The sequence below is a fragment of the Ailuropoda melanoleuca genome, chromosome 5 (assembly GCF_002007445.2).
Source record: "Ailuropoda melanoleuca isolate Jingjing chromosome 5, ASM200744v2, whole genome shotgun sequence".
Classification (NCBI taxonomy): Eukaryota; Metazoa; Chordata; class Mammalia; order Carnivora; family Ursidae; genus Ailuropoda; species Ailuropoda melanoleuca.
Window position 1 is genome coordinate 18,871,118 of NC_048222.1, and position 26,433 is coordinate 18,897,550.

Here is a 26,433-nt window from a genome sequence, read left to right on the forward strand (position 1 = left end):
CACCTCGTGAATGGAATGGCAGCTGAACTTTGAAAACTAGTAAAATCTGAGCATAGGGAGATGAGAGGAGAGCCCTCAGTCAATTCTGTCATTCATTAGTCGTTTCTGTGCTTCGGGCATAAAAGATAATTCGAGTGGACCTTCATCTTCCCAGCAGTGGGAAGCTGTCATGAGAAAGAGGACACAACTAGAAGCATGTCAGACACACTATGTCATTTCTAAAATGCACTACAGTCTATTTGTACAAACTGTATCTCAGAGAAACCAAATAATCCATGAGGGAAGGAGCCTTTCACTGAAAAGTTGAGCTACTAAGAACAGAAGAGAAAAGGGATCTTTTGGGGGCAATTATAATGGCTGCTAAAACCTTTCATTCAAGACTGGGGAGGTTTGTTTTTTTGTTTTTGTTTTTGTTTTTTGGTTTTTTTTGAGAGAGAGAATTGGTGTGGGGAGGGGGAACAAAAGGAGAGGGAGAGAGAGAATTCCAAGCAGGCTCCACACCCAGCACATGGAGCTCAGTCTCACCACCCTGAGATCATGACCTGGGCTGAAATCAAGAATCGGATGCTTAACCCACTGAGCCACCCAGGCGCCCCTGAGGGGGACCTTTTAATGAATGGGTCAAACTGGCAAACACCTGAGCCTGCTAATCAATCTCAAGCCGCTAAAGGTGAGACACGCACACCTGTGCCCCCTGTGATGCAGGAGGACAAGACACAGCAGATCTGTGAAGTCTTCTCACCGAAACAATTGGATCCGCAAGGAGGCTTCTAGACTACCTTGACTGTAGATAAAGAGACGTATTAGATGACACCATGATAACAAATCCAGAGTGTGGAAGATTCTCATCAGTAAACACTTGGCACGAGAAAAGGGAGGGAGAGGAAAGGGATAGCTGGTATAGACTAAAGGACGGTGGAGACAAGGAACAAATCAACCAAATGCAGTTTGTGACACCTGTAGGTCCTGATTTGAACAAACCTACTCTAAAAAGGTATTTGTGATATAGTAGCAGAGAAAGGAACACAGTCTGGGTATTAGATAATTTTAAGTTATTGTTAATTTTAATATCTTTGATATCATTATGTTTTTATTTATTTTTTATTTTTTAAAGTTTTATTTAAGTAATCTCTACACCCAATGTGGGGCTCAAACTCACAGCCCCTGAGATCAAGAGCTGTATACTCCTCTGACTGAGCCAGCCAGGTGCCCGAATATCATTGTGTTTTTAAAAGCCCTTATCTGTTACATATTGAAAAGTATTTATGAGTGAATTAATAGAATGGGTAGGTTTGCTTCATTTTTTTCCTCTAAATTTAAATTCAATTAATTAACATATAATATATTATTAGTTTCAGAGGTAGCGTTCAGTGATTCATCATTCTCATATAATACCCAGTGCTCATTACATCACATGCCCTCCTTAAAATCCATCACCCATGATTAAAAGTCTCATATGGTTTGTCTCCCTCTCTGATTTCGTCTTGTTTTATTTTTCCCTCTCTTCCCCTATGATCCTCTGCACTGTTTCTTACATTCCACATATAAGTGAAGCCATATGATAATTGTCTTTCTCTGATTGACTTATTTTGCTTAGCATAATACCCCCTAGTTCCATCCACATTGTTGCAAATGGCAAGATTTCATTTTTCTGATGGTGGCTGAGTATTCCATTGTATGTATATACCACATCTTCTTTATCTATTCATCTGTCAGTGGACATCCGGGCTCTTCCCATAGTTTGGCTATTGTGGACATTGCTGCTATAAACATTGGGGTGCAGGAGCCCCTTCGAATCACTACATTCATGTCTTTGGGGTAAATACCCAGTAGTGCCAATTGCTGGGTCGTAGGGTAGCTCTATTTTCAACTTTTTGAGGAACCTCCATACTGTTTTCCAGAGTGGCTACACCAGCTTACATTCCTACCAACAGTGTAGGAAGGTTCCCCTTTCTCTGCATCCTCACCTACGTCTGTCATTTCCTGGCTTGTTAATTTTAGTCATTCTGACTGATGTGAGGTGGTATCTCATTGTGGTTTTGATTTGTATTTCCCTATGCCTGTGATGTGGAGCATTTTTTCATGTGTCTGTTGGCCACTGGGATGTCTTCTTTGGAGAAATGTCTGTTCATGTCTTCTGCCCATTTCTTGATTGGGTTATTTGTTCTTTAGGTGTTGAGTTTGATTAGTTCCTTATAGATTTTGGATACCAGCCCTTTATCTGATAAGACATTTGCAAATATCTTCTCCCATAGAGTGGGTAGGTTTGCTTTTAAATACTCCAGGGAAATGAAAAGATGGCAGGGCTGGGGCAGCAGGAGGTTGGAGATAGATGAAAAACTGATGGAAAAATATTGATAATTGTTGAAGTTAAGTGATGGGCACACAGGCTCATTATACTCCTCGCTTTCCTTTTTATGTGTTTGGAATTTCCTGAAATGAAGAGTTTTGGTTGTGTTCTTTGTTTTTGAAACGCAGAAGCATGCTCCAGAAGGCTCACTTCTCATTCTCTAAGGGACTCTAGGCCAGCAAGACGTGGTCTGCTAGAGCTAAGTCTGATGGCTCATACGTCCTCTCCTGCTTTGTCATGTGCTTCTCTTGGAGCCCTTCTGACCCCTTGCTTTTGGTTCTTCTTCACAATTCTGAACTTCCTGTTGCTTCTTTCACTTCCTGACCTCCTCTAGCTTGAGACAGGGTCTTCACCCCAGCTTTGCCTACTGCCAGGCTCTAGTGCTGTGGGTATTTAACTGTCAAGTGCACAATGTCTCCTGATCCTAGAAGCGTTTGATAAGGTACACCGAAGTCAGGGATTTGGTCAGAAGGAACAGACAAGAATCTAGTTAGCAGTGCTGGGGTTTAGGGTTCAGGCTAGGCTAATAGTAATGATTTCTCAAGGTCCTCTTAGAGCCCATCTTCAGTAAAATAGGAATATTTTTATAAAAATAAAATATTTTTAGGGGCACCGGTTGAAGGCATCTGCCTTCAGCTCAGGCCATGATCTCAGGGTCCTGGGATTAAGCCCTACGTCGGGCTCCCCTGCTGAGCAGGGAGCCTGCTTCTCCCTCTCCCTCTGTAGCTCCCCCTGCTTATACTCTTTTTTTTTTTTTTAAAGATTTTATTTATTTATTTGACAGAGATAGAGACAGCGAGAGAGGGAACACAAGCAGGGGGAGTGGGAGAGGAAGAAGCAGGCTCATAGCAGAGGAGCCTGATGTGGGGCTCGATCCCACAATGCCGGGATCACGCCCTGAGCCGAAGGCAGACGCTTAACCACTGTGCCACCCAGGCGCCCCTCCCCCTGCTTATACTCTTGCTCTCTCAAAGAAATAAATAAAATCCTTAAAAAACAAATAAAATGTTTTTAAACCAGTAATACAGAAGATACCCTTTAACTGTTATTATAATAGTTGAAGATTAAAAACTGAAATACTATCCTAAAACATACCACATATGTCACTAAACTTTACTATATATGTGCATACTTTACTGTGTATATAGTGTGTATGCACACACACACTTTGCTACAGTACTCTCTGTATTACATGAAACATTTATTTAATTTATTATTTTGGTAGTCTTTAAAGTAGGATGTTTATTTCTAGTCAAGGAAATACTCAGAAGGTAGCAGATTATTTTCATATTCATCCCCTTTAATCGTAAAATAAGGAAACATATGATGCAAGGCAGAAAACTACTACTCTAGGAGAAATGTTCTAAGTGAGCCAAAAGAAAACAATCACGACCCAGCGTCTCATGGTTCCTCTGAACTATTAAACATACCCACCAGTTCCTGGATTTGGACACAGTATTCCCTTGAGCAAACTTTATAGTTAGTGGGCCTTTCTGCCACTGAACAGCCTCCTGAGGAACATTGAGGGCTCACTAGAACTCGGGTCACAGATGCGATGGCTGTCCCATCAGACACAATGCTTGCTCCTCAGTTTCCACAGGAAGACGTCAACCTTACCATCAGTTTCCTTGCTCTCTCAAGCACTCTGGGCCCTCGGGGGATACTGTGACTCTATTCCTCACCTTCCTGGCTTCGATTTTCCTAAACCGTATTCTGAACTGGGTGTAAGAAGCAACGCTTGCACGACGGAGCCTTGCTGCGGGATCTAACATCAGCCTATTCACTGACCAACTCGGAGCTTGCTAAGGACTCTTCATCCCTGAAGGATGATCTGTGCAGCTGTCTCATGGCTCTCAGAGTAAGCACGGTGGAAAACACAGTTCGCTTCATGGTCAGATACACATGTCCCCACACACAGAAGAAACACTGGTTTTTTATTCTTCTGTTCTATTCCATGTTTTTGTGTTGGTCATAAATCCATTTCACTGCTTAATAGTCACAACCTGGGTCCCGATGATTCTCAGAAAGTTGCTGCGTGGGACATGCTGGCTTGGCCTTCACAGAATTGCTTTTACGAAGTGCTTGGTGTTATGCCCACAGCAATCCTAGGCAACCTCTTTCTCCATTTGTTACAGAGAGATTGTTGTTTCACTTTATGCCACAGGGATGAGAACTTCCTTTGAGACCTTAGATCTACTAGGAAAAACCTGTCTTTAGAAACAGGTGTGTTTTCATCACACGAATAATGAAAATCATGTAACTGGCCAGATTTCAGTTTTGCTTTAGCTGCAGGGAAGTTTGGTACCAAACACATGGCAGAGTATAGTCAGGTGTTTACTGTCTTCGTAGATGCATATTGTCCTTCACTTGTTCTGTACATTCTCCTTGAATTGTACTTAATGTATATCTTACTCTATGTATTCAATCTCAAAACCTGTGTGGAAAGAATTGGGAAGTCAATCAATCAATCAATCAATCAGCCAGCCTTCAGATGTCCCAATCTCCTAGGCTGTTCATAACGATGAAGGATACATCTACTGTCCTGGTGAAATGTTATGTCTACCTTGACACACTTCTTCTGTAAGTTGACAGTAGCAGAGTATAAGACAACCCCATATGAGGAAAAAGTATTAATGGAAGCAAAAAGAAATTTTTTTTCCTTAGGAAACCTGGAATTATGAACTAGGTAGAGCTCAATAGCTTGACAGTATTACAAGGACACTTGTACCCTCATGATAGAAGGCCTCAGTGATCCTGGTGGTAGGCAGAGTAATGGCCGCCCAAAGATCTCCACACCCTAGTCCTGGGACATGGCAACGGGGACTTTGCATCCCTTGATAAAATAAGAAATCTAGGCACTTATGGCAAAAGGGACTTTGCAGGTGTGATTAAATCAAGGACCTTGGGATGTGGAGATGATTATCCTGAATTATCAGGATGGGCCCAATCTAATCTCATGCATCCAGCCATGTCAGAGAGAGATACGACTTTGAAGAATGTTAGAGATGTAACATTGCTGGCTTTGAGGATGAGGGCAGGGGACCACAAGCCAAGGAATGTGGGCAGCCTTCAGAAGGTGGGAACTAATCCTTCAGAAAGGAACACAGCCCTGCTGATGCTTAACTTTAGCCAATGAGGAGACCCCTGTCACACTTCTAACTTATAGAACTGTAAGATAAAAAATTTTTATTGTTGTAAGCCACTAAGTTTGTGGTTATATCTTATAGCAGCAATTAAAAAAATTAATACAAGATGTGTTGACCTTATTTTTTTTTAGCGATCTGGATTTTAGTGACTCATAATATCTTAGGGCAATTACTACATTATTTTTTTTTAAAGATTTTATTTATTTATTTGACAGAGATAGAGACAGCCAGCGAGAGAGGGAACAAGCAGGGGGAGTGGGAGAGGAAGAAGCAGGCTCATAGCAGAGGAGCCTGATGTAGGGCTCGATCCCATAACGCCGGGATCATGCTCTGAGCCAAAGGCAGATGCTTAACCGCTGTACCACCCAGGCACCCCAATTACTACATTATTAACTTGGAACTATGTCCACAAATCTAGAACACGGGGGCCATAGCGGGGACCCAACCTAGGAAATCTTCTACTGGCGGACTTCATGACCGAGCAGTGACACCTGGACGGAGGGTCCCTCATCCAGCCCCAGCAGCCAGCCGGCTTCTCCACCTCTCCATCCACCCCTCAGTGCTATGTCCACACAGTGTGGAAAGCAGCTTTCCAAGAAGACTTCCTCCTCCACTCTGGCTAAGTGTATGTTGCTATGGACAGGGCCAGACATGGATACTCTTCCTCTGCCTTACTCAGCCCTACCTTTGGAGCCTGCTTCAAGATGATTGTCAAGGCCCATCACCCCAGCTGTGGGTCTGCATTTGTGCTATGCACTCCAGCACACGTGCGCAGATGCCACAGGAAAGGAGGTGCTACGGAGGTGGGAGAGCCTGCCACTGCACCTGTTGTCAGCCCTCAAGCACCCTGGGGTGAGGAGGTCTTGTTGGACCTTATGTAAGGGCTTTGATGCTATCTTAAAAAGTATTTATTTTAAATATTTCACACCAAACTATTTAAAAACTAATATAATAAACAGCCATGTATCTACCGCCCAGGTAAAGAAATGAAACATGAATATAGTTGAAGCCCCTGTGGCCCTCTCCAGTTGCATTTTCCTCCCCTCCAGCCCGTGGTAACGTTATCCTGAATTTAGTGTTTAACTTCACCAAGCGTGTCTGTGTTTCCTGCTTACATATTTATCTTTAAACAACAGACAGTATTGTTTTGCCTGTTTTTTTTATTGTATCTTATATACCATTTTCTAAGTTTTCCCCTCTCAATCTTATAACTGCAAGATTCTTTTTGTGATAGGTGTTGCTGTAACTTACCCTTTTTCACTCCTGTGTAGTTTTTTAACATATGACTAAACCCTAGCTAACACTAGAACATTTCAGATACATCCAGGCTTTGTCCACACACTTTTACAGAGTTCACTGTATGTAAACTTGAATTTTGTTTCAATAAATATATCACATATTTTTTACGTTACTATGCTATCCTTATAGATTGTATATAATTTTCAATGACTGCATTATATTCCATAGAGTGAAATGACAATGATTTTTTAGCCATTCCTCTTGTTGGATATTTGGGTTCTTTTTACTTTTATCTGTAGAGGTTTTTCCTTTGTGAGTTATTTCCTTAGAATAAATTATCGAAGTGGGATTTCTGCTTTTAAAGCTATAAATAAGCATGTGGGTATTTATGTACACTATCAAATGAATTTTCAAAAGACTTAAACTTTACCTTGCAGACATCAGTGTGTTTGTGGTACTATTTCACCAAAACCTTCCAGTATTAAATATTATCACTTGAAATTTTTCCAAACAATTGGCCTTTCACTTTATACTTATAGTAAGATGGAACATTTTTCAGTATATTGCTTTTACTGTTACATTTGTGGGACAGTCTCACCTGTAGATTTTAATGTATGTGGAGTTTAACAATTGTCATTTTTTAAAAAAGATTTTATTTATTTATTTGACAGAGATAGAGACAGTCAGCGAGAGAGGGAACACAAGCGGGGGGAGTGGGAGAGGAAGAAGCAGGCTCCCAGTGGAGGAGCCTGATGCAGGGCTTGATCCCAGAACGCCAGGATCACGCCCTGAGCTGAAGGCAGACGCTTAACCACCGAGCCACCCAGGCGCCCCTAACAGTTGTCATTTAACACAGGTTTTAACACATGCATTATGTTTTCAAGGAATAAGAATTGTGATAGAATAAATAATAGCCACTATGTGCAGATTCCAAACTGCTTTCCAAGCCAAAGTGTTTTAAATCTGTTACAGTACATATTCCTGGGCCTGATACCCACCTAAAGATGTTTTGATTTTTCTTCAATTTAGCTTGTCCCCAAATCTGACTTCTCTCCTACCTTCACTTAGTTATGGTGACTGACTGAGGAGGCTGGAGGAGTGGGAGCAGGGGAGGAGTTTCCCAGTGAGAGTGGAGAGCCTCACTGGGGGCAACAGATAATAACAAAATCAAGGACTGAAACTAAACAGGGCCAAAACCCATGCAGAATGTCATGTGAAAGGCCTAGAAGGGAAGCCACGAGAATCACTGCCCGAAGGCGGGGGGGGGGGGGGGGGGGGGTCGTGGCCCCAGGCATAGTATCTATGGATCCAGAAATCTAGGGCCAGGTAGAATAGAGCTCAGTGAAGGCTCTTCTCTGTGAACCCTCTGGTGAATGGGAGTTCTGTCATCTCTTTGACTCACAACAGTCTATATCTCCTGCCATTTTTCTTTAAAGCTTTTATTTATTTATTTGACAGAGAGAGAGGGCGTGCACAAGCAGGGGGAGCAGCAGAGGGAGAGGGAGACAAGCAGACTCCCTGCTGAGCAGGGAGCCTGACGTGGGGCTCATGACCTGAGCCTAAGGCAGACACTTAACCGATGGAGCCACCCAGGTGCCCCTTTCTCCTGCCATTTTAAGCCAAGTGCATAGAAAGTCACTTTACTAATGTTCAGTTTCTCTTCCTTCATTCAAATCTGCTTTCTTTTGGTGGAGACTTGGAGGGGGTTCAGATTTCCTGGCATTTAGCTCTGAAACATACAGGATCTCTGAGACATCAAGGAAAAGACACCACATTAAAGGACAGCTTTCATTAATATTAATCAAATAGCCACATTCAAGGTTATCTTGTAATATCTTCTTTTAACAAAGAGAAATGCTGCCACCACCCCATCCTTCAAATTATTACTTAAATATTACTTTACATATTAAAAAGTACTTTTTGGTACGCTTTCATGAAAATGTTTTAGACTTTTTCAGTGATTTGACTCTAATACACTGTCTTCTAAAACTTTTCTATTTTGGATTTTTTTTTTTAAACTTTAAAATTTGAGCTCTTGATGAAAAGACAAGCCAGAAACTGGGAGAAAACATTTGAAAATCACAGATTTTATAGAGAACTTGTATCTAAGAATATGCCAAGCACCCTCAAAACTTTGTAATAAGAAAATAACCCAATTTAAAAAGTAGGCAAAAGGGGCACCTGGGTGGCTCAGTGGGTCAAACGTCCGACTCTTGATTTTGGCTCTGGTAATGACGTCAGGTTGTGAGATCGAGCTCCCTGTCAGGCTCCAGGCTCAGCATGGAGTCTGCTTCTCCCTCTGCCCCTCCCCACCGTATATGCGCTCTCTCTCTCTCTCAAATAAATAAAATATTTTTTAAGAAGAAAGCATATGTTCATACAAAGACTTACACATGAAGGTTCCTAGCAGTTTTATCTATAATAACCAAAACCTGAAAGCAACTCGAATGCTGATTAACAGAGGAATGCATAAACTAACTGTGGCACGTCCCTGTGATGGACTAGTACTCGGCAATGAAAAAGGGGAGAACTACTGATACACATGCAGCATAGAGGAATTTCAAAACTGTGTGGAATGAGAGCCAGACAAGAGTAAATACTGTTTGCTTCTATTCTCAAACTCTAGGAAATACAGATTAATCACTAGTGACAGAAAGCAGGTTGGTATTTGCCTAGGGCTGGCATAGAGTGTGGGAGTCAGGGAAGACAGGCAGGCAGGAGGGAGGAGCTACCAAGAGGCAAGAGGAGGGGCAGTGATGGATATGTTTATCTTGACTGTGGTGATGGTTTCATAGTTGTATACATATGTGAAAATTTACCACACCATCCTCTTTAAATACGTGCAATTTATCATATGTCACTTACACTCTTGAAGCAGTTAAACTTTACATGCTTCAGCAGAACTTAAAATGTTGATTCTTTTTCACTATAATTCAAAAAACTGCTTTACAAGAGCTAGTCCTTTTTCTCTAAAACAAATATCCCTTAATTCCTTTAATTTGAGATTAGGAAATTAAAAAACTCAACCCAAGGACTTTATTAAAAGGGTTCTTACTTTGATCTTGAAAGCCATTAAAGAAATCCAAAACCTGCCATGAAGTCAATAATGAGAAACAGAAGTGAGAAGCAATTTCATATTGCTTCAGTAAGAGGCCATGAGATAGGTGAGGCTGCAGGTGAGGAGTCCAGGTGAGGAGAAGCAAAGGACTAGAATGAGAAAAGCCCTGTATTAATGGGTAATAAATATGGGTCTTAGTCTTTGCACTTCTAGACATACCCTTTCCAAAACTTTTAGATTGCCTTCACCTTGATTTCCTCTGTTAAACTGAGGTCATAATATCTGTGCTCCCACCTTAAATAATGTATGTAGTCAGAGGAGTAGCACCACTAACTTGGTACCGTCCCCATTAATTTAACAAGAGAGTAGGAATAAAGGGAGCCTGGTGGCTCAGTCAATTGAGCATCCGACTCTTGATTTCAGCTCAGATCCTGATCTCAGGGTCGTGAGATCAAGCCTCCCATCGGGCTCTTCTCTTCAGCACAGAGTCTGCTCGTCCCTCTTCCTCTGCTTCTCCCCATGCTCAAGCACTCTCTCGCGCTCTCTCTGTCAAATAAAGAAAGAAAGAAAGAAAGAAAGAAAGAAAGAAAGAAAGAAAGAAAGAAAGAAAGAAAGAAAATCTTAAAAAAAGAAGTAAGAATAAGAAAGTTGCTATCACTACAGCAAATTTGTTTTGCCATTGCTTCTCCTAGGGGATTTCACTCGAGACACATAAGTATATCTAAAACATTACAAGATTGATGGCCATCCTTAACATTGGTATTTTTTTATTTTTTTAAGGATTTTATTTATTTATGAGAGAGAGAGCACGAGTCGGGGGAGAGGCAGATGGAGAAGCAGGCTCCGTACTAAGCGGAGAGCCCAATGTGGGCCTCGATCCCAGGACCCCAGGATCATGATCTGAGCCAAAGGCAGACACTTAACCAACTGAGCCACCCAGGCACCCCTTAACATTGGTGTTTAATGGGGACGTTTCTGTCATTTTTCTTCTATAACTGATTTAAAAATTAAGGTAACTTCTAAGGGAACTTGTGAATACCCTTTCCTGATAATTAATCCAAGATGACACTTTTAGAAATAAAATTTTTATTATTTGTTTATTTATTTAGTGCAAATAAACACTGGATCTTAGGTCAGAACATGACATATGAGCTGAGCCTTTTTTTAAAACTTACCATCATCAATTCAAGTTGAGAATATTTATCAAACCTGAAAATGCTTCATCAAGTATATTGGTGCTTTACTTCAGATAGAATCAAATATGTTTATGCATTGGTTACAAATGGAAAGAGGGTAAAAAATTAAAAAAAGAAAGAGGATAGTGAAGATTTGGGCTGATATTTATATTCACTACCAAGTGTTAAATGATTTGCAAACCTGTTTCATAATATTAAATTCAAGAGAATTATAACAAATAAAATAATTTCTGCTTATCTGTTCTAAGTGCAATCTAACTAGAATTAGCAACTATTCACTTATGGTACAACTTGGTTTATGAGAATCTTGGAATAAAGATTAGGTCACTGTTCTCATTTGTTCTCAGTATATGGTTTTCACGACAGTTTCCAGGTTAGTATTTTTACCATGTTTCTCCATAGATTGCAAAATTGGGAAGTCTTCTAGAGTCAAAAGAAGACCACTGCAACAGACTCATTGAAGAAAATGACAAATATCAACGACACTTAGGCAACTTAATAAATAAGGTACACATTTTCTTATAGAAATCTTTGTCTTTAAAAACTATGCCAGAGCTCCTGGGTGGCTCAGTCGGTTAAGCCCCTGCCTTCAGCTCAGGTCAGGATCCCAGGGTCCTGGGATCGAGTCCCACATCGGGGCTCTGTAGGGAGCCTGCTTCTCCCTCTGCCTCTGCCTCTCTCTCTCTCTGTCTCTCATGAATGAATGAAATCTTTAAAAAATAATAAAATAAAAACTATGCCAAATACTTTAATAGAATTTTGGTGCTGCAAAGGATCTGAGGAATGATGGAACATAGTTATATTGATTCCTTTTACTTCTTAATGACATTATAAAATGCTCCCATTAGCTTTTTTAGCTGACACTTAGCAAAGAACATTCTGTGTATCTTTACCTCTGCCATCAGCAGTTTCAGGTCTTAGTATTGTGACTTCATTTTGAGGGTAATTATAAATCTTGCCAACTTGACATTCTAGTTTACCTCCTAAAAGCTGCATTCACTTTAACCAAACAGGCAGTAACCCTTAGTGGCTACACCCAACCCCATGTGTGGAAGACAGTGGATTACAGTTGACCCACGACAGCTGTCCACTTTCTGACACTTCACTCCTTCATGATGACTAGGCACTTTATAATTCTATTTCTGTTCATATTCCTGATTTCAAACTGTAAGGAAGATGTTTTGCCTACTGTAAAACTACTGGTGGGAGTCACATAATTGAATGTCAGTGTGTAGAGATTTTTTTTTAAAGCAAAAAATAAATTCTACAATTTATCAGAGAATAATTTTTAGCTTCTTTTTTCAAGGTTACATCATATGAAGAAATCATAGAATGTGCTGACCAAAGGCTCGCGATATCCCACTCCCAGATTGCACAGTAAGTTGAAAAAGCTTAGTTTTTAATTTTGTAAACATTAACTCTAATATTTTATTTTGTTCTCTGGCTTGCCAAGTTCCTGTTCTTAGACTCCTAGAAAGAGGAAAAATGTGCAGTTTTTATACATTAAGACCATTTCTTCAATAAAATAGTCTGCTTAATGTCTGACTACTTGAAGAGTCAGAATAACTGGATTTTCATCTTCCTTTCTCAGTGCTCCCTTTGATTTCAGGGAGGGGAGAGGTGATGGAATTAGTGAGAGATCCAAAAATTTCACAAGATATTCCATGGTAGTAAAATAACCTTGCAATGCTTAGACTTTATTCACAAGAAAGTTTTTGAATGCACACCAAATGAAACATACATGTATGTTTATCAAGAACCAACTAAACTCTCATTAGAATGAGATTCAGCTTGAAAACGCTCCAAAGTTAGTGTTTTTAAATTCTGCAAAATTTTTTTCACTCATTTATTATCCTCATTTCTCATATACTGTTTCCTCATCCTTCCCACAATTTCATTTATACTGTGCTGGCTATCACTAGAGCTTAAGCAAAAGGTCTAATCTTACATAGAAAGATACCCCAAATAAGAACTTTCTATAGGGCTAAATCACCACAAGGTAATTGAAAGCCTTGCGAAGTTTGTTTTTGCTTTTCAATGTTGTTTCTAAGCAGAAAGAATGTTAAAAGAATTTTCTGATTTTTCAGACTGACACTGACAAGATTTAAATTTGAAGGAGGAAGGGAATGTTGTTAGACACTCAAGAGAAGTAAAAGAAGACCCTCTTTAACTTATAACCAAGAAAACTCAGCCAATGCTCAGTCATCATGGGCTCATAAAATATAAAAATAATGAATAACCTAATATTTCCAAAACAATATCAAACCATCACTCAGGCCACATTGCTTTGCCCCAGTTATTTTTAAAATTTTAAATTAAACTTATATTTCAGAAAATATATCCAGTTTGTGTTCAAGAAGAGATTTGACATCTAAGTTCTATAAATTGTACTAAAATGGTTGTCAACGGTGGCTGCTTATTAGAATTCCCTTGAATGTTTTTTAAAAAACATCCAGGGGCGCCTGGGTGGCACAGCGGTTGAGCGTCTGCCTTCGGCTCAGGGCATGATCCCGGCGTTATGGGATCGAGCCCCACATCGGGCTCCTCTGCTATGAGCCTGCTTCTTCCTCTCCCACTCCCCCTGCTTGTGTTCCCTCTCTCGCTGGCTGTCTCTATCTCTGTCAAATAAATAAATAAAATCTTAAAAAAAAATTAAAAATAAAAAATATCCAATGCCCAGACCCTACTCCCCAATCCAATAAGCTAAAATACCACGTGGGTTATGGGCATCAGTGTATTTCAAGACCTATCCAGGAGATTATAATGTCTGGACAGTTCAAGAGCCATTGCCAGATATCCTGTGAGTTGATTTAGTGATCAGAATTGTCATCTTTTTGATCAAATATAGTCTATTATACTCACAAAGACAGTTTTTAAAAAAAATCATAGTGAATTAGCTTTTATCTTATTAAAAGGTGTATGCTGCTTCAAAAATTATTGAATACATCATTAGAGCAATGTTTTTTTAATTGGTGCTAGTCTATTCTGTTAAAATTTAGTGGTGTTTGAAGTATCTTTCTTCAAATATTTTCACTGGATAGTCTGTAAGTTTTCAATTTACGTGTCTTGGATTTTAGAAACAGCTGCTTACTTATAAAAACCATTAATGATATTTGACTCTTCTAAAAGACTAAATAAAAGAAGGAACTTGGTGGGGTCCATTTTGTGCATGCAGCCAGAGTGATCTTTCTGAAATATAAATCTGATCATGCCCCTTAAAACACTTCCAGTGATTTCTTCCATCACTTTTTTTTCATTCAAATTTTTATTTAAATTCTAGTTAGTTAGAATGGATAAAGAATATGTGATCCATATATACAATGGAATATTACTCAGCCGTAAGAAAGGATGATTACCTAACATTTGCATCAACATGGATGGAACTGGAGGAGATTATGCTAAGTGAAATAAGTCAAGCAGAGAAAGACAATTATCATATGGTTTCACTTATCTGTGGAACATAAGGAATAGCAGCAAGATCATTAGGAGAAGGAAGGGAAAAATGAAGGGGGGAAAACAGAGGGGAGACGAACCCTGAGAGACTATAGATTCCAGGAAACAAACTGAGGGTTTTACAGGGGAGGGGGGTGGGGGGATAGGCTAGCCCGGTGATGGGTATTAAGGAGGGCATGTATTGCTTGGGACACTGGGTGTTATACGCAAACAATGAATCATGGAACGCTACATCAAAAGCTAATGATGTACTGTAATTAAAAAAAATAAAAAATAAATTCTAGTTAATTAACATACAGTGCAATAGCAGTTTCAGGAGTAGAATTTCGTGGTTCATCACTTACATATAACACCCAGGGCTCATCACAACAAGGGCCCTCTTTAATGCCTATCACCCAGTTACCCCATCACTCACCCACCTCCCTCCATCAACCCTGTTTGTTCTCTATTGTTAAGTCTCTTATAGTTTGTTTCCATATGATTTCACTCATATGCAGAAGTGAAGAAACAAAACAGGTGAACCAATGGGAGGGGGGGAAGGAGGGGAGACAAACCATCACTTTTAGATAAAGGCAAAAATTCTTAGCATGGCCTGGAAGTTTCTTCAAGATATGGTTTCTGCCTGCCTTTCCAATAACATCTTGCCATTCCCCCTGCCTTGCTTTTAGCTACAGTGGAGATATTATATCTTCTCAAATGCATCACATTCCCTTTTGCCTCATGGCGTTAGCATAGGCTGTTCCACCTGGAATGCTCAGGCTACCCTCACCCCAGTTATTTCCTACTGTCCTTCAAATCCCCACTCAAACGCCCTTTCCTTAGAGGTACATTCACTTTCTTCCCAGTCTGAGTAAGGCAGCTTTTCCACAATGCTGCAGAGATTCAAGTACTCATGCATCTCTCTCTCAAACACTGCTTCCTCTGTAACACCTATAGCTAGATCAGTTTCAGATGTCAAAGTCCCTGCTCCATACACTCCTGGTTCAGGAACACTTTTCCGTGAAATTTTAGACTTGTTCCCATGACATCTATGACAACATCATAGTGAGAGGTAGATCCTCTCACAAGAATATCCCAGTTCAACGTACAGATAGCCAACAGGTACATGAAAAGGTGCTCATGACCCTAATCATCATGGAAATGCAAATCAAAACCACAATGAGAAATCACCCCACACCTGTTAGAATGGCTATTATTAACAAGACTAGAAGTAACAAGTGTTGGCTAAGATGTGGAGATGTACACTGTTGGGGGAATGTAAATTGGTGTAGCCACTGTGGAAAACAGTATGGAAGTTCCTCAAAAAAGTAAAGATACAACAACCATATGATTCAGCAGTTCTACTTCTGGGTATTTATTTGAAGAAAATGAAAACTATCTTGAAAAGATATATGCACCCCCATGTTCACTGCTGCATTATTTACAATAGTCAAGATATGGAACCAACTTACGTATCCATCAGTGGACGAATAAAGAAAACATGGTATATGATGCAATGGAATATTATTCAGCCATAAAACAAAGGAATGCTGCCATTTGTGACACCATCAATGGACCTTGAGTGTATCATGCTAAAAGAAATGAGTCAGAGAGAGAAAGACAGATACCATCTGATCTTACTTATATGTGGAATCTAAAAAACAAAACAAAACAAGTTCGTAGATGCAGAGAACAGATTAGTGGTTGGTGGGGGAGCTGGTGGGGGGGGTCAGTGAAATGGGTAAAAGGGATCACAAGGTACACACTTCCAGTTATAAAATAAGTCATGGGGATGTAATGTAATCATAGTGACTATAGTTAATAATACTGTGTTGTATATTTGAAAGTTGCTAAGAGAGTAAATATTAAAATTTCTCATCACAAGAAAAAAAATTTTATAACTATATGGTAACAGATGGTAACTAGACTTATTGTGGTGATCATTTCACAAAATATACAAATATTGAAACATTATGTTGTACATCTGAAACTAATATGAAATGTTATATCAATTATACCTCTCTAAAAATAATTTTAAAAACTACAAATTAGATTGCACTATTTTAAAATGCTTTAAACCCTTGAATAGCCTCCCCTCCACACTTAATATAAATGCACACTCTTCACTACAGCTTCTAAAACCCTTCATAATCTTACCTTGTACTGTTCTTCCCACTTCAGCTTGGGCTCTCCTTAACCTCATTATTCCTTTTAGTTCCTAGAACTTGGCAAGACTTCCCTGTCTCGGGGCATTCACTCTTGCTCTTTCTTCTGCCTGGAATGTTTTCCCCTGAGCTGGCATTTTGTCCTTCTCAACCTTTAGTCTCTGTTCAAATGTCGCCTTCTCAGAGAAGCCCTTCCATGACCACACTATTTAACGTGACCCTTCTTTGATTCCTCGGTGTCACAGAAATACATACCTATGTATGTAATACATATTCAATGAATAGGATAGACAGCAGACTGGTCATAGAATAAGAAAGAATTAGGGAGTTAGAGAAAAAAAAAATCCATACCCTGTATCACACAGACTCAGGAAATAAAGGTCAAGTGAAACAGTAACACTGTTTGCTCAGAGTAGAAAGATCCAAAATATCTGGAATTTTAGAAAAAGAGAATAGAATAGTGGAGAATAAACTATGAAGGATTTTTCAGAATAAACACAACTCAATACTCAGGTTTAGGAAGCCCTACAAATCTGAACAGGATAAACTGAAGGAAACCAAGACCTAACAGGGTTGTTGTGAAATTAAAGAAAACTAGGTAAGAGGGGATCTTAAAACCAGACTTAGAGAAATGACGGTCTCTGCAAATGAAAGCCAGTTTGACTGACTGCTCTCCTGTTGATGGCAACAATAAAAGCCAGAAGAGAATGGAATATTGTCTGCAAAGTGCTGGTAAGAATTAGTGCCAACCGAGAATGTTTGATCCACTTGAATTCTTGAAGAAATGCAGATGAGTTACAGAAATTTCAGACAAAAACATAGATCATTTACTGACAATAAGACTTTACTTTTGGAAACTTCAAAATGAAATGAAAATGGAGAAATGACAAACAGGTGCAGCAGAGATTGAGATATAAAAAAATTAGGTGAAAGGGAAAGTTTGTAGAAAAAATATTTTTTATTAAAGATCTTTAAATTAATTAATTAAACATTTTTTTAAAGATTTTATTTATTTTTTAGAGAGAGAGAGCACACAAGCAGGGGGAGCTGCAGGCAGAGGGAGAGGGAGAAGCAGGCTCCCTGCAGAGTTCCGATGCGGGGCTCCATCCCAGGACCCTGGGATCATGATCCAAGCCGAAGGCAGTTGCTTAACCAGCTGAGCCACCCAGGCACCCCTAAAGGTTTTTTTTTTTAAGATTTTATTTGTTTGTTTATTTATTTATTTAGAGAGAGCGAGCAGGGGGAGGGGCAGAGGGAGAGAAAATCCTAAGCAGACTCCCCAGCTGAATGCAGAGCCTGATGCTGGGCTCCATCTCATGACCCTGACCTGAACTGAGTCACCTTTTTTAAATTTTTAAAAAAATTTAAAAATATTTTCAAGTTGATTCAGGGAAGAAAGAAAATCTGAATTATTAAACATATTAAAGCAGTTGTATGAAATTTTTCCCCACAAATAGTAAGCCCAGTGATTTTATGGATGCGTATTCCTGAGCATTTAATAAACAGATAAACCCAATCTTAAGCAAATTCTTTCAAAAGATAGAAAAATAATATAACCTTAACATTAAAGTCAGACAAGGACAGCCTGAAAAGTAAATGATAAGTTAATTACATCATAAATATAGACACAAAAATTATAAACAAAAGTTATAAACAAACTGAACCCAGCAATGAAAAAAACAATAGTGCATCCTGCAGAAATTAAATTTATCACAGCAACGAAAGGTTCAACGTTAGAAAGTCCACCACATCAACTGATTAAAGGAGAAAATATCATTTCAGTAGGTTCAGGAATTCTACCACAGTGTACATTAAAAGTTTATTTTGTAGAGCTCATGACAAAAATACAAGTAAGGGAATATTCCACTTTTTGATTAAGGGTTATGTTCCCATCACCTTCCTCTGCCAAAAAAAATCAAAGCCAACAGAGTAATCAACTGAAACACTCCAAGTATGTCATCTAAAAATCAGTAACAAGATATATAAACCCATGGTTGTTGCCAATTCCATTTAGCAATATCCTAGCAGTCCTCACCAGTGCCATAAAAAGAGAAAAGAAATGAAAATTGTAGGGGTGCCTGGGTGGCTCAGTCGGTTAAGCATCTGACTCTTGGTTTCAGCTCCAGTCACGATCTCAGGGTCGTGAAACTGAACCCTGCATTGGGCTCCGTGCTCAGCACTGAGTGTGACCGAGATTCTCTCTCCCTCTGGCCGCTCCTGCACATGCTCTCTCTCTCTCTTTCTCAAATAAATACATGAATCTTTTTTAAAAAAGAAAGAAAATATGTAAAGATTGGTCTGAAAGTAACAAAATTGTCATTATTTTCCAATAATATAATTGCCTACACAGAAAACCCAAAACAATCTACAGATAAATTATTGATATTTTAAATGACTTTAGTAACATTGACAATTGCAAGAAAAACTTCCAAAGTCAATTGAATTTCTGTACATGAGCAATGCACTATAAATAAGTACAATTTTTAAAACTCTCTATATAATAGCAAACAAAAGTTCCCAACGAAAAATGTGCATGAACTTTGGGAAGATATGTTTGTCCTTACTGGAAGATTAAAAAATAAGTAAGCGGGGGACGATAAAATATTCATGGAGTAATGGGTAGAAAGTTGTAATAAAAAAAAAAAGTCTCAGTTCATTTCCTACCCTGGCCTCCCATATGCTCCAGCCATGCTACCTTGTTGTTCTGGGTGATCTTCCATTTCATTGCCTATCCATCATGGACTGTAGTCTGAAGGCTTTGAGGACATTTCTCAGTGTCCTTTACCTTAATATATTCACTATTACCATCCACAGGGTACCCACTGAGTCCTGGAAGAATACCCCCAAGGCCATGTCTCCTACAGACAACACTGCATTCATAGATAACAGTTCCTGCCCTTTCACAGCAACTGTGGTTTCTACCCACGTGAAGTCCGTATAAATGTCTTTCCACGTAAAACCAAATCAGAAGTCACAGAAAATTCCAGAGTGTAAATCCATAACCTTTCTTCCTAATTCCATTATAGTCTGAGTACAGGGTGGCTTGAACATGCTATTAAAAATCCATGGCTTGGGGGCACCTGGGTGGTTCAGTAGGTTAAGCATCTGCCTTCGGCTCAGGTCATGATCCCAGGGTCCTGGGATGGAGCCCCACATCCGGCTCCCTGCTCAGCGGGAAGTCTGCTTCTCCCTCTCCCTCTGCCCCTACTTGTGTGTTCTCTCTCTCACTCATTCTCTCTCTCTCTCTCTCTCAAATAAATAAAATCTTAAAAAAAAAATCCATGGCTTGGGGCACCTGGGTAGCTCAGTCAGTTAAATGTCCAACTCTTGGTTTCAGCTCAGGTCATGATCTCAGGGTCATGATATCAAGCCCTGCATAAGGCTCAGCGCTCAGCATAGCATCTGCTTGAGATTTTCTCTCTCCCTCCCCTAACGCCCCTCTGCCCCAATAAATAAATAAATAAAATCTTTTTTAAAAATCCATGGTTTATAATACCTTGATCACAGAGAAAAAAGTGAACAATTGTCTACCTTTAAAACTTGTAACCCTAACAAAATAGCCACATTTAAATATATAACGTATTTAAAAAGCATTGATACTGCTCTATTTATAGTAACAATTCCATTGTATTTCTTTGGCTTCTTTTTTTTCTTTTTTCTTTTCTTTTTTTTTTTAAAGATTTTATTTATTTATTCGACAGAGATAGAGACAGCCAGCGAGAGAGGGAACAACAAGCAGGGGGAGTGGGAGAGGAAGAAGCAGGCTCATAGCAGAGGACTGACGTGGGGCTCGATCCCATAACGCCGGGATCACGCCCTGAGCCAAAGGCAGACGCTTAACCGCTGTGCCACCCAGACGCCCCTTCTTTTTTTTCTTTTTTAATGAAAAAAGGTTGGCGTGAGAAAAAAAGAGGTAAAAGTAAATGGCAGAACAATAATTATGGCAGATAGAAAAAATGTCTCCCTACAAAATATCCACTTCCTAATCCCTGAAACCTGTGAATGCTCCCTTATATGGGCAGAAAAAGGGGAGACTCAGCTTTATGTAAAGTAATCCTATTAACATAAGACAACATATTAAAAATTAAAAAGGAAAAAGCATGTAATCATCAGACAGAAAAATACGTTTCACAAAAGCCATTCCTGATACAAACTCCAAACAAACTAGAAGGGAACTCATTCAACATGATGAAGAGCATCCATAGAAAAAATACTGTTAAACTCATACTTAATAATGAGAGACTGAATACATTTTCAAGATCAGAAATCTGACTTCTATTCACATTGTGCTAGAAGTTCTGCCCAGTGCAATCAGAAAAAATAAAAGATTAATGTTGAAGATGAACAAGCAAAAATGAATTTCTTTTTTAAATGACGTGATCATCTGTGTACAAAATCTGATCGAAATCTACAAAAAGTTAGTAGGACTAATAAGAGATAAACAAAGTTGTAGGACACAAGATCAATATATAAAAATCAATTGTATTTCTGATTTAGAAAAACATTTCTAAAAGCACTGAAAATATGAGTTACATTGGGATAAATTTGACCAAAAACGTGAAAGACTGTACACTGAAAAGTATAAAACACTGTAGAGAGAGAATAAAGAAGACTGAGATAAACGGAGAGATGGCTTTTCAGACTCGATATTGTTAAGATGTCATTTTTCCTCAAGCTGATCTACAGATTCAATGTAATCTCTGAAAATTTCAGCAGGCTTTCAAAATAGAAATTGACAGGCTGATTCTGAAATTCATATGGAAATTCAAAGGACTGCAGAATGGTCAAAAGAACTGAGAAGGACAAAATGATTGATTCAAGCTGTTTGGAAACAGAGGGCCTATTTAATATTGTTATCTCCTCCTGGATTGGACAACGTCTCCTCTTTAACCTTTGAAAACAAAAGCCTGATATCTCTGATCAATAATGCAGAGGTTTCAAAATGACACCCAACAAGTCTTATCCTGAGGCAGATGTGTTTTGTTTCATCCATGTGATGCTTATTTTTGAAATACTGCCAATATTTAAAAAGGAAGATTTCCTGTAAAAATTTAGATTTCCGTCTCCTCTTTAAAAGTAAGATCTGACATCATAGCTGCAATATTCCCACATGGCAACATTAGGCAAGAGCCAGGTAGCAACTTTGTCCTTTAGGCAGGGAATAGGTGTGGCGTCTCTCCCCATCAGACGGGAGCCCCCAAACATGGGGTGACCCGATCTGGCGGAAGCTGGGGCTCTCAGGCAGGGAAAGAATTCACTGGAGGCAGAACAAAGGAGACAGACATTTATTCAATACATTCAACTGAATACACTGCAGAGGAGCAGTGGGCAGGACAGCAAAGCAGAGCCTGTCTGCCATGAGGCAGTGGGTGGGGGCTGTACTTAAAGGGGAAAGGTGAGGTGTGGGACATTTGGAATTTTCCCTTTTTGGGTAAATTTGCCTGGTTGTAAGTAACCCATTGGTCAACTAGGGCTTATGGATATTTCGAGGTGGGTTGCCTGATGGGCCTCTCTTCCGTTCGGGGGTCGGGGTTGCCTCGGCCCTTTTGCCTTGATCAAGTTTCCATTGCTCAAGCCTGTTGTCTAAAGGAGGCCTCTACAACAGGGGTATATGCTCTCTGGTTTGCCCCCAATCCCTCCTTAGCTGGCTTCACTCATTTCACATACTTGCCTGACTCTTCCATAGAGATTTGCATTTGAGGTTATGACTCCTGCAAGAGAATTTCCTATCTCCATGGTAGGCTGAGTAATGGTTTCCTAAAGATAGCCGAATCTGATTCTCTGGGACTTGTGAATGTGCCCTTATCTGGCAAAAGAGACTTTGCAGATGTGATTAAATTAAGGATCTTGAGATGGCAAGATTAGCCTGGTTTATTCAGGGGAGCCCTAAATGCAGTCACAATTGTTGTTATAAGAGGGAGGCAGAGAGAAATTTGATGACAGAAGAAGGCAATGTGATCAAACAAGAAGCAGGCAGAAAAGGCAATGTGCTGACGAGCCAGGAAGCAAGGAATTAGGACTGCAGCCAGACAGAATGGGAAAGGCAAGGCAAAGAATACTTCTTCTGAGCCTCTGGAAGGAGTACATCTTTGCTGACACCTCGATTTTAGCCCAGTGCATCTGATTTCAGACTTCTAACCTCCCAAATAAATGTGTGTTGTTCCAAGTCACCAAGGTGGTAGTAATTTGTTACAGCAGCCTCAGGAAAGTAATAAACTGTCCCTGGATGGGAAAGCGAGTTTGGGAAGAGACCATTTTAATTGAATTTGCCCTCCTAGAGGCAAGAAGGGAACCTGCCGGTATCTCTTTCGTGAGGAGCCATAGAAGAAAACATAAGTAAATCTCTAACAGGCACCTGAGTGCTGTGATCCTTCTTATGACACCGTTACACATTTCCCCATGTTAAAGCAGTTCACGGTTCAGGGGCTGTGTTTTTAACATGTTAGCCCCTAGGATTATATTGGGTTGCCTCGTGGGGAATCAGGGAACCAGGGATCAGTTCTCTACGTACTATCTGTGTCAATGAATAGAACATCGAACTGTCACTTTATAGTTTTACTACTGCCTACTTTCCCTCCTCACTACTGGAACCCCTAAAGGGAGAAACTGATTAAATTATTGGAGTTGCAAGGAAAGAATCCCAGATTGTCGTACAGTGAGGTAGATGGATGAGAGACTTTGCCAAAAAGCTAGATTTGCCATTTATATTCATCTTTTCAAATCCTCCAGTGAGTCCAACAAAGTATAGTTTAGAAAAGTCAATTTTAATCATAAAACTCAATTGTTTCTCCCTTCAGTTTAGAAGAGAGAAATAAACATTTGGAAGATTTAATTAGGAGGCCCAGAGAGAGAGTGAGAAAACCAAGGTGAGTTTTTCTCTTTTTTTTTTTCCAAATAATAATGCCTTTAGCTTTAAAACATAAGTATATAAATAATACATCAAAAAACCCTTTTTTCCTTCTCTTAATTTAAGATAAACTATATGTAAGTGTTCGGTATTTTGCCTAGCATAAATAGTTGCTTGATAAATGTTTTTTGTAGAAGTTGAGTTGGAAAACCAGAATACCTGCCCTCGTGGAACTTACCATCACCCCTAAGGAAGATACTATAAAGATTATGACCTACGACTGTGTCTATAGCAAAACAGCTTACATATGTACTTTATGACCAGATTTTCTGACACCAATGTTAAACGCATAATCCGTTATTTCTGTAGATTTGATGCTACAAGTTATATGCACAAACTCTATGGGGTTGATTAAGACCATAGTAGGATGTTAAAATGGGATTCTTCCAGGCCTGGTCCCTGAGGTGTTAATAAAACCGTCGCCAGTTCTTAAAGTGAGAGCGAGATTTCCTCCCATGCAGAGTTTCTGAAGGAAATGTCAAAGAACCTGTTTGATGACTCGTATCTCTTGGCCAGATCCAATATATAAAAAGTGTGGAGAGTAGGGAAGACTGAAGAAGAAATTTCTTTGAATCCATCATGTTGTGGACTCCCATCGCCCCCAAATAATTCACCTCTTTTATCTAAAGCCTGGTGAGGGGGTTTCCAGAAGATTGCCTGGAGACCTTTGATCTGCATTGCCTAAAAGTTGGGAAACAGAGGATCAGTGATGCACCATCCCTGAGAACACTAAAGCAAGCTGTGGCAGCCCCACAGACGGGCTGCGTTGGGGTGGCCTGTTCTCTCTGAGCTTGTCACCAGGACAAAAGATGTGTGTGATAGTTTGTTAAGAACCAACCAGGAGGAGGTTGAGTTATCTTGGGCTCTGCCCAAAGGTGCCTGGATGGACACCAGCAGCAAGAGGCTGGAAGGGAATGCCAGATTCTTAGGGGCTGATGAAGGAGCATCAAGTGAGTACCCGAAGAGAGATGCATCAGCCTCGGTCAAGGGCAACTGTAGGACAGAGGTCCCTCGCTGTGGCAAGCTCTGCAGAGAAAGAATCAGCTTAGCTACATTCCACACCCAGAGACTCCGAAGCCACCAAGCCAAATAAAAATGTCCTATCACCGTCCTTCTTCTCCCTCCTTCTGCAAATGGAGAAGGTGGAGAATGAAGAGAGAGCAGAAATTGACTTCCAGTGGCAGGTGCTATCTACCAACTACAAGGCTTAGCTTAGAGAGGGGGATGACAAATCCTACTTTTGAATGACAAGTAAAGGATTAATATTTAAGACTGGACATTCTGCTTACCGAATTGAGTTTATGTGCATGCCTCACGGTGAGGACTGACCTTATTTTAGAGTAAGCAAAAACCCTCACTGGGCCTGCTGCATATTCAGCCAATGGCAGAGGAAAAGCTCCCTGGAGCAGAAATGGGCAGCAGACATTAAAGTTGCATTTTGACTATGTCGTGAGTCATGAATGTTCAGCATACCATTTGCAATACAACTATGTTTTAAAAATTAAAACCCCTTAGCAGATTTATACTAGTATTTGCAAAACAATAGGTTAACTATGAGGAGTTTTCTCCTAATATGAAAGAATATGATCTGATGCCTGGCATATTATAGATGTTCAGTAACTGCTGGTTTAAACTGAGTATGAATCTTCTCTGAGTTACTGAGAGAAACTGTGGAATATTTTTTTCCCAGAATCATTTTAAAATAAGAAAATTACCATATAAATTCACACATTTCACTAGTTCAGATAGTTGTGTACTTATACTGAGCCAATTACACAGTGGATTTGAGGCCCATTTGTATAGATTAAGACTGGCCTTGAAGCCAGGGGGTAAGCTGGAGCAGAAGAGCTCACAAGACCCTTTCCAACTCATCAAGGCTGTTTCTTAGAAAACCCATGACTTACAGGATCCTTCACCAACCTTGAAGCTTCCCATGGGCCTTAGTAAATTCAGCAATGGGAACGTGCTTTAGACTACCTCTGCACCGTCTCAGAATTACAGTGCTCCTGGTGCCGGTTGTCTTCAGGAGTGGAAGACCGGGAAATAAGGAGACAAAAGCGAGCACAGCACATTAGTAGTTTCAGATTTTTTTTTTTTTTTGCCTCTAGTTCTTTATCACTTTCAAGGAGCCAGAATCTTATCCTAAAGAAATCCATGAGAATGTTAAAACATAGCAAGACAGTGGCTCAATATGTTTATTCAGTTGCAGTGAGACTGATCCATATATTACACACGCTGAAAAGCTTAAACTTTTAGGGTCTGATGGTTCTATCCTAAGCGACAATTTCCCCTTGAAAGCGAGGGCAAGAATTTATTAAATAATGGTGTCCTTGTTCACTAGGTTCACTGTTTTAGCCCTCCTCGCCACCACTGCCACCACCCTGGTTTTTTACTTCATTCTCTTTCTCTCTCCTGCAGGCCCAGATTAGAAAATCATCCAAAGTCCTTGACCACGGTAGGTCATATTGATGATCGTTACAAAGAATGTTATATCTTCATGTATTTCAACAGTAGCACAAGATTAAATTTCAGGAATGTTCAGCTTAGCTTTCCTTTCTGTCCTCAGATGAGGCTTCCTCGGCCTCTGATCATCATACATCCTGTAACTGGGAAGCCCTCCCTCTGAAATTTTCCTTTTATCGGTATCTTCACTTCATCTCTACAGCCACTGCTTCATGTCAGGTCTTCGTCATTTCTTACCTGGCCTGTGCTGGTCTTCTACTTGGTGTTTCTGCCTCTAGCTTGGTGCCCCTTGCTTCCATTCTCCACCGAGTACACCATGATCTTTCAGAAGCAAATAGGATGATGCCCCTTCTCTACATAAAACCCTTCAGTGGTTCCCCGCTGCGTTCTGGATCAGATGGAGCTCCCTAACACAACATGTAAGCTCCTCTGTGACCTGGCTCTCACCTTCCTACCCAGTCTTCTCATTCACTGCTT

General features: G+C 39.9%; 1 protein-coding gene across 11 annotated transcripts in view; it reads left to right on the forward strand.

Moving 5' to 3' along the window:
• CAGE1 (cancer antigen 1) overlaps positions 1 to 26,433 on the forward strand; it is a 53,432-nt gene extending 26,999 nt beyond the window's left edge. For 6 of the 11 annotated variants that reach the window (XM_034660355.1, XM_034660352.1, XM_034660360.1 and 3 more), the window contains 4 exons: positions 5,915 to 6,121; positions 12,296 to 12,366; positions 23,384 to 23,452; positions 25,912 to 26,433. In XM_034660355.1, coding sequence (XP_034516246.1) covers positions 5,915 to 6,121; positions 12,296 to 12,366; positions 23,384 to 23,452; positions 25,912 to 26,119 — 555 coding nt within the window. In that variant the 3' untranslated portion in view covers positions 26,120 to 26,433. Of the gene's footprint in view, positions 1 to 5,914; positions 6,122 to 11,391; positions 11,497 to 12,295; positions 12,367 to 23,383; positions 23,453 to 25,911 lie in introns of all 11 variants that reach the window. The other 5 variants (XM_034660354.1, XM_034660358.1, XM_034660363.1 and 2 more) reach the window with 3 other exon arrangements.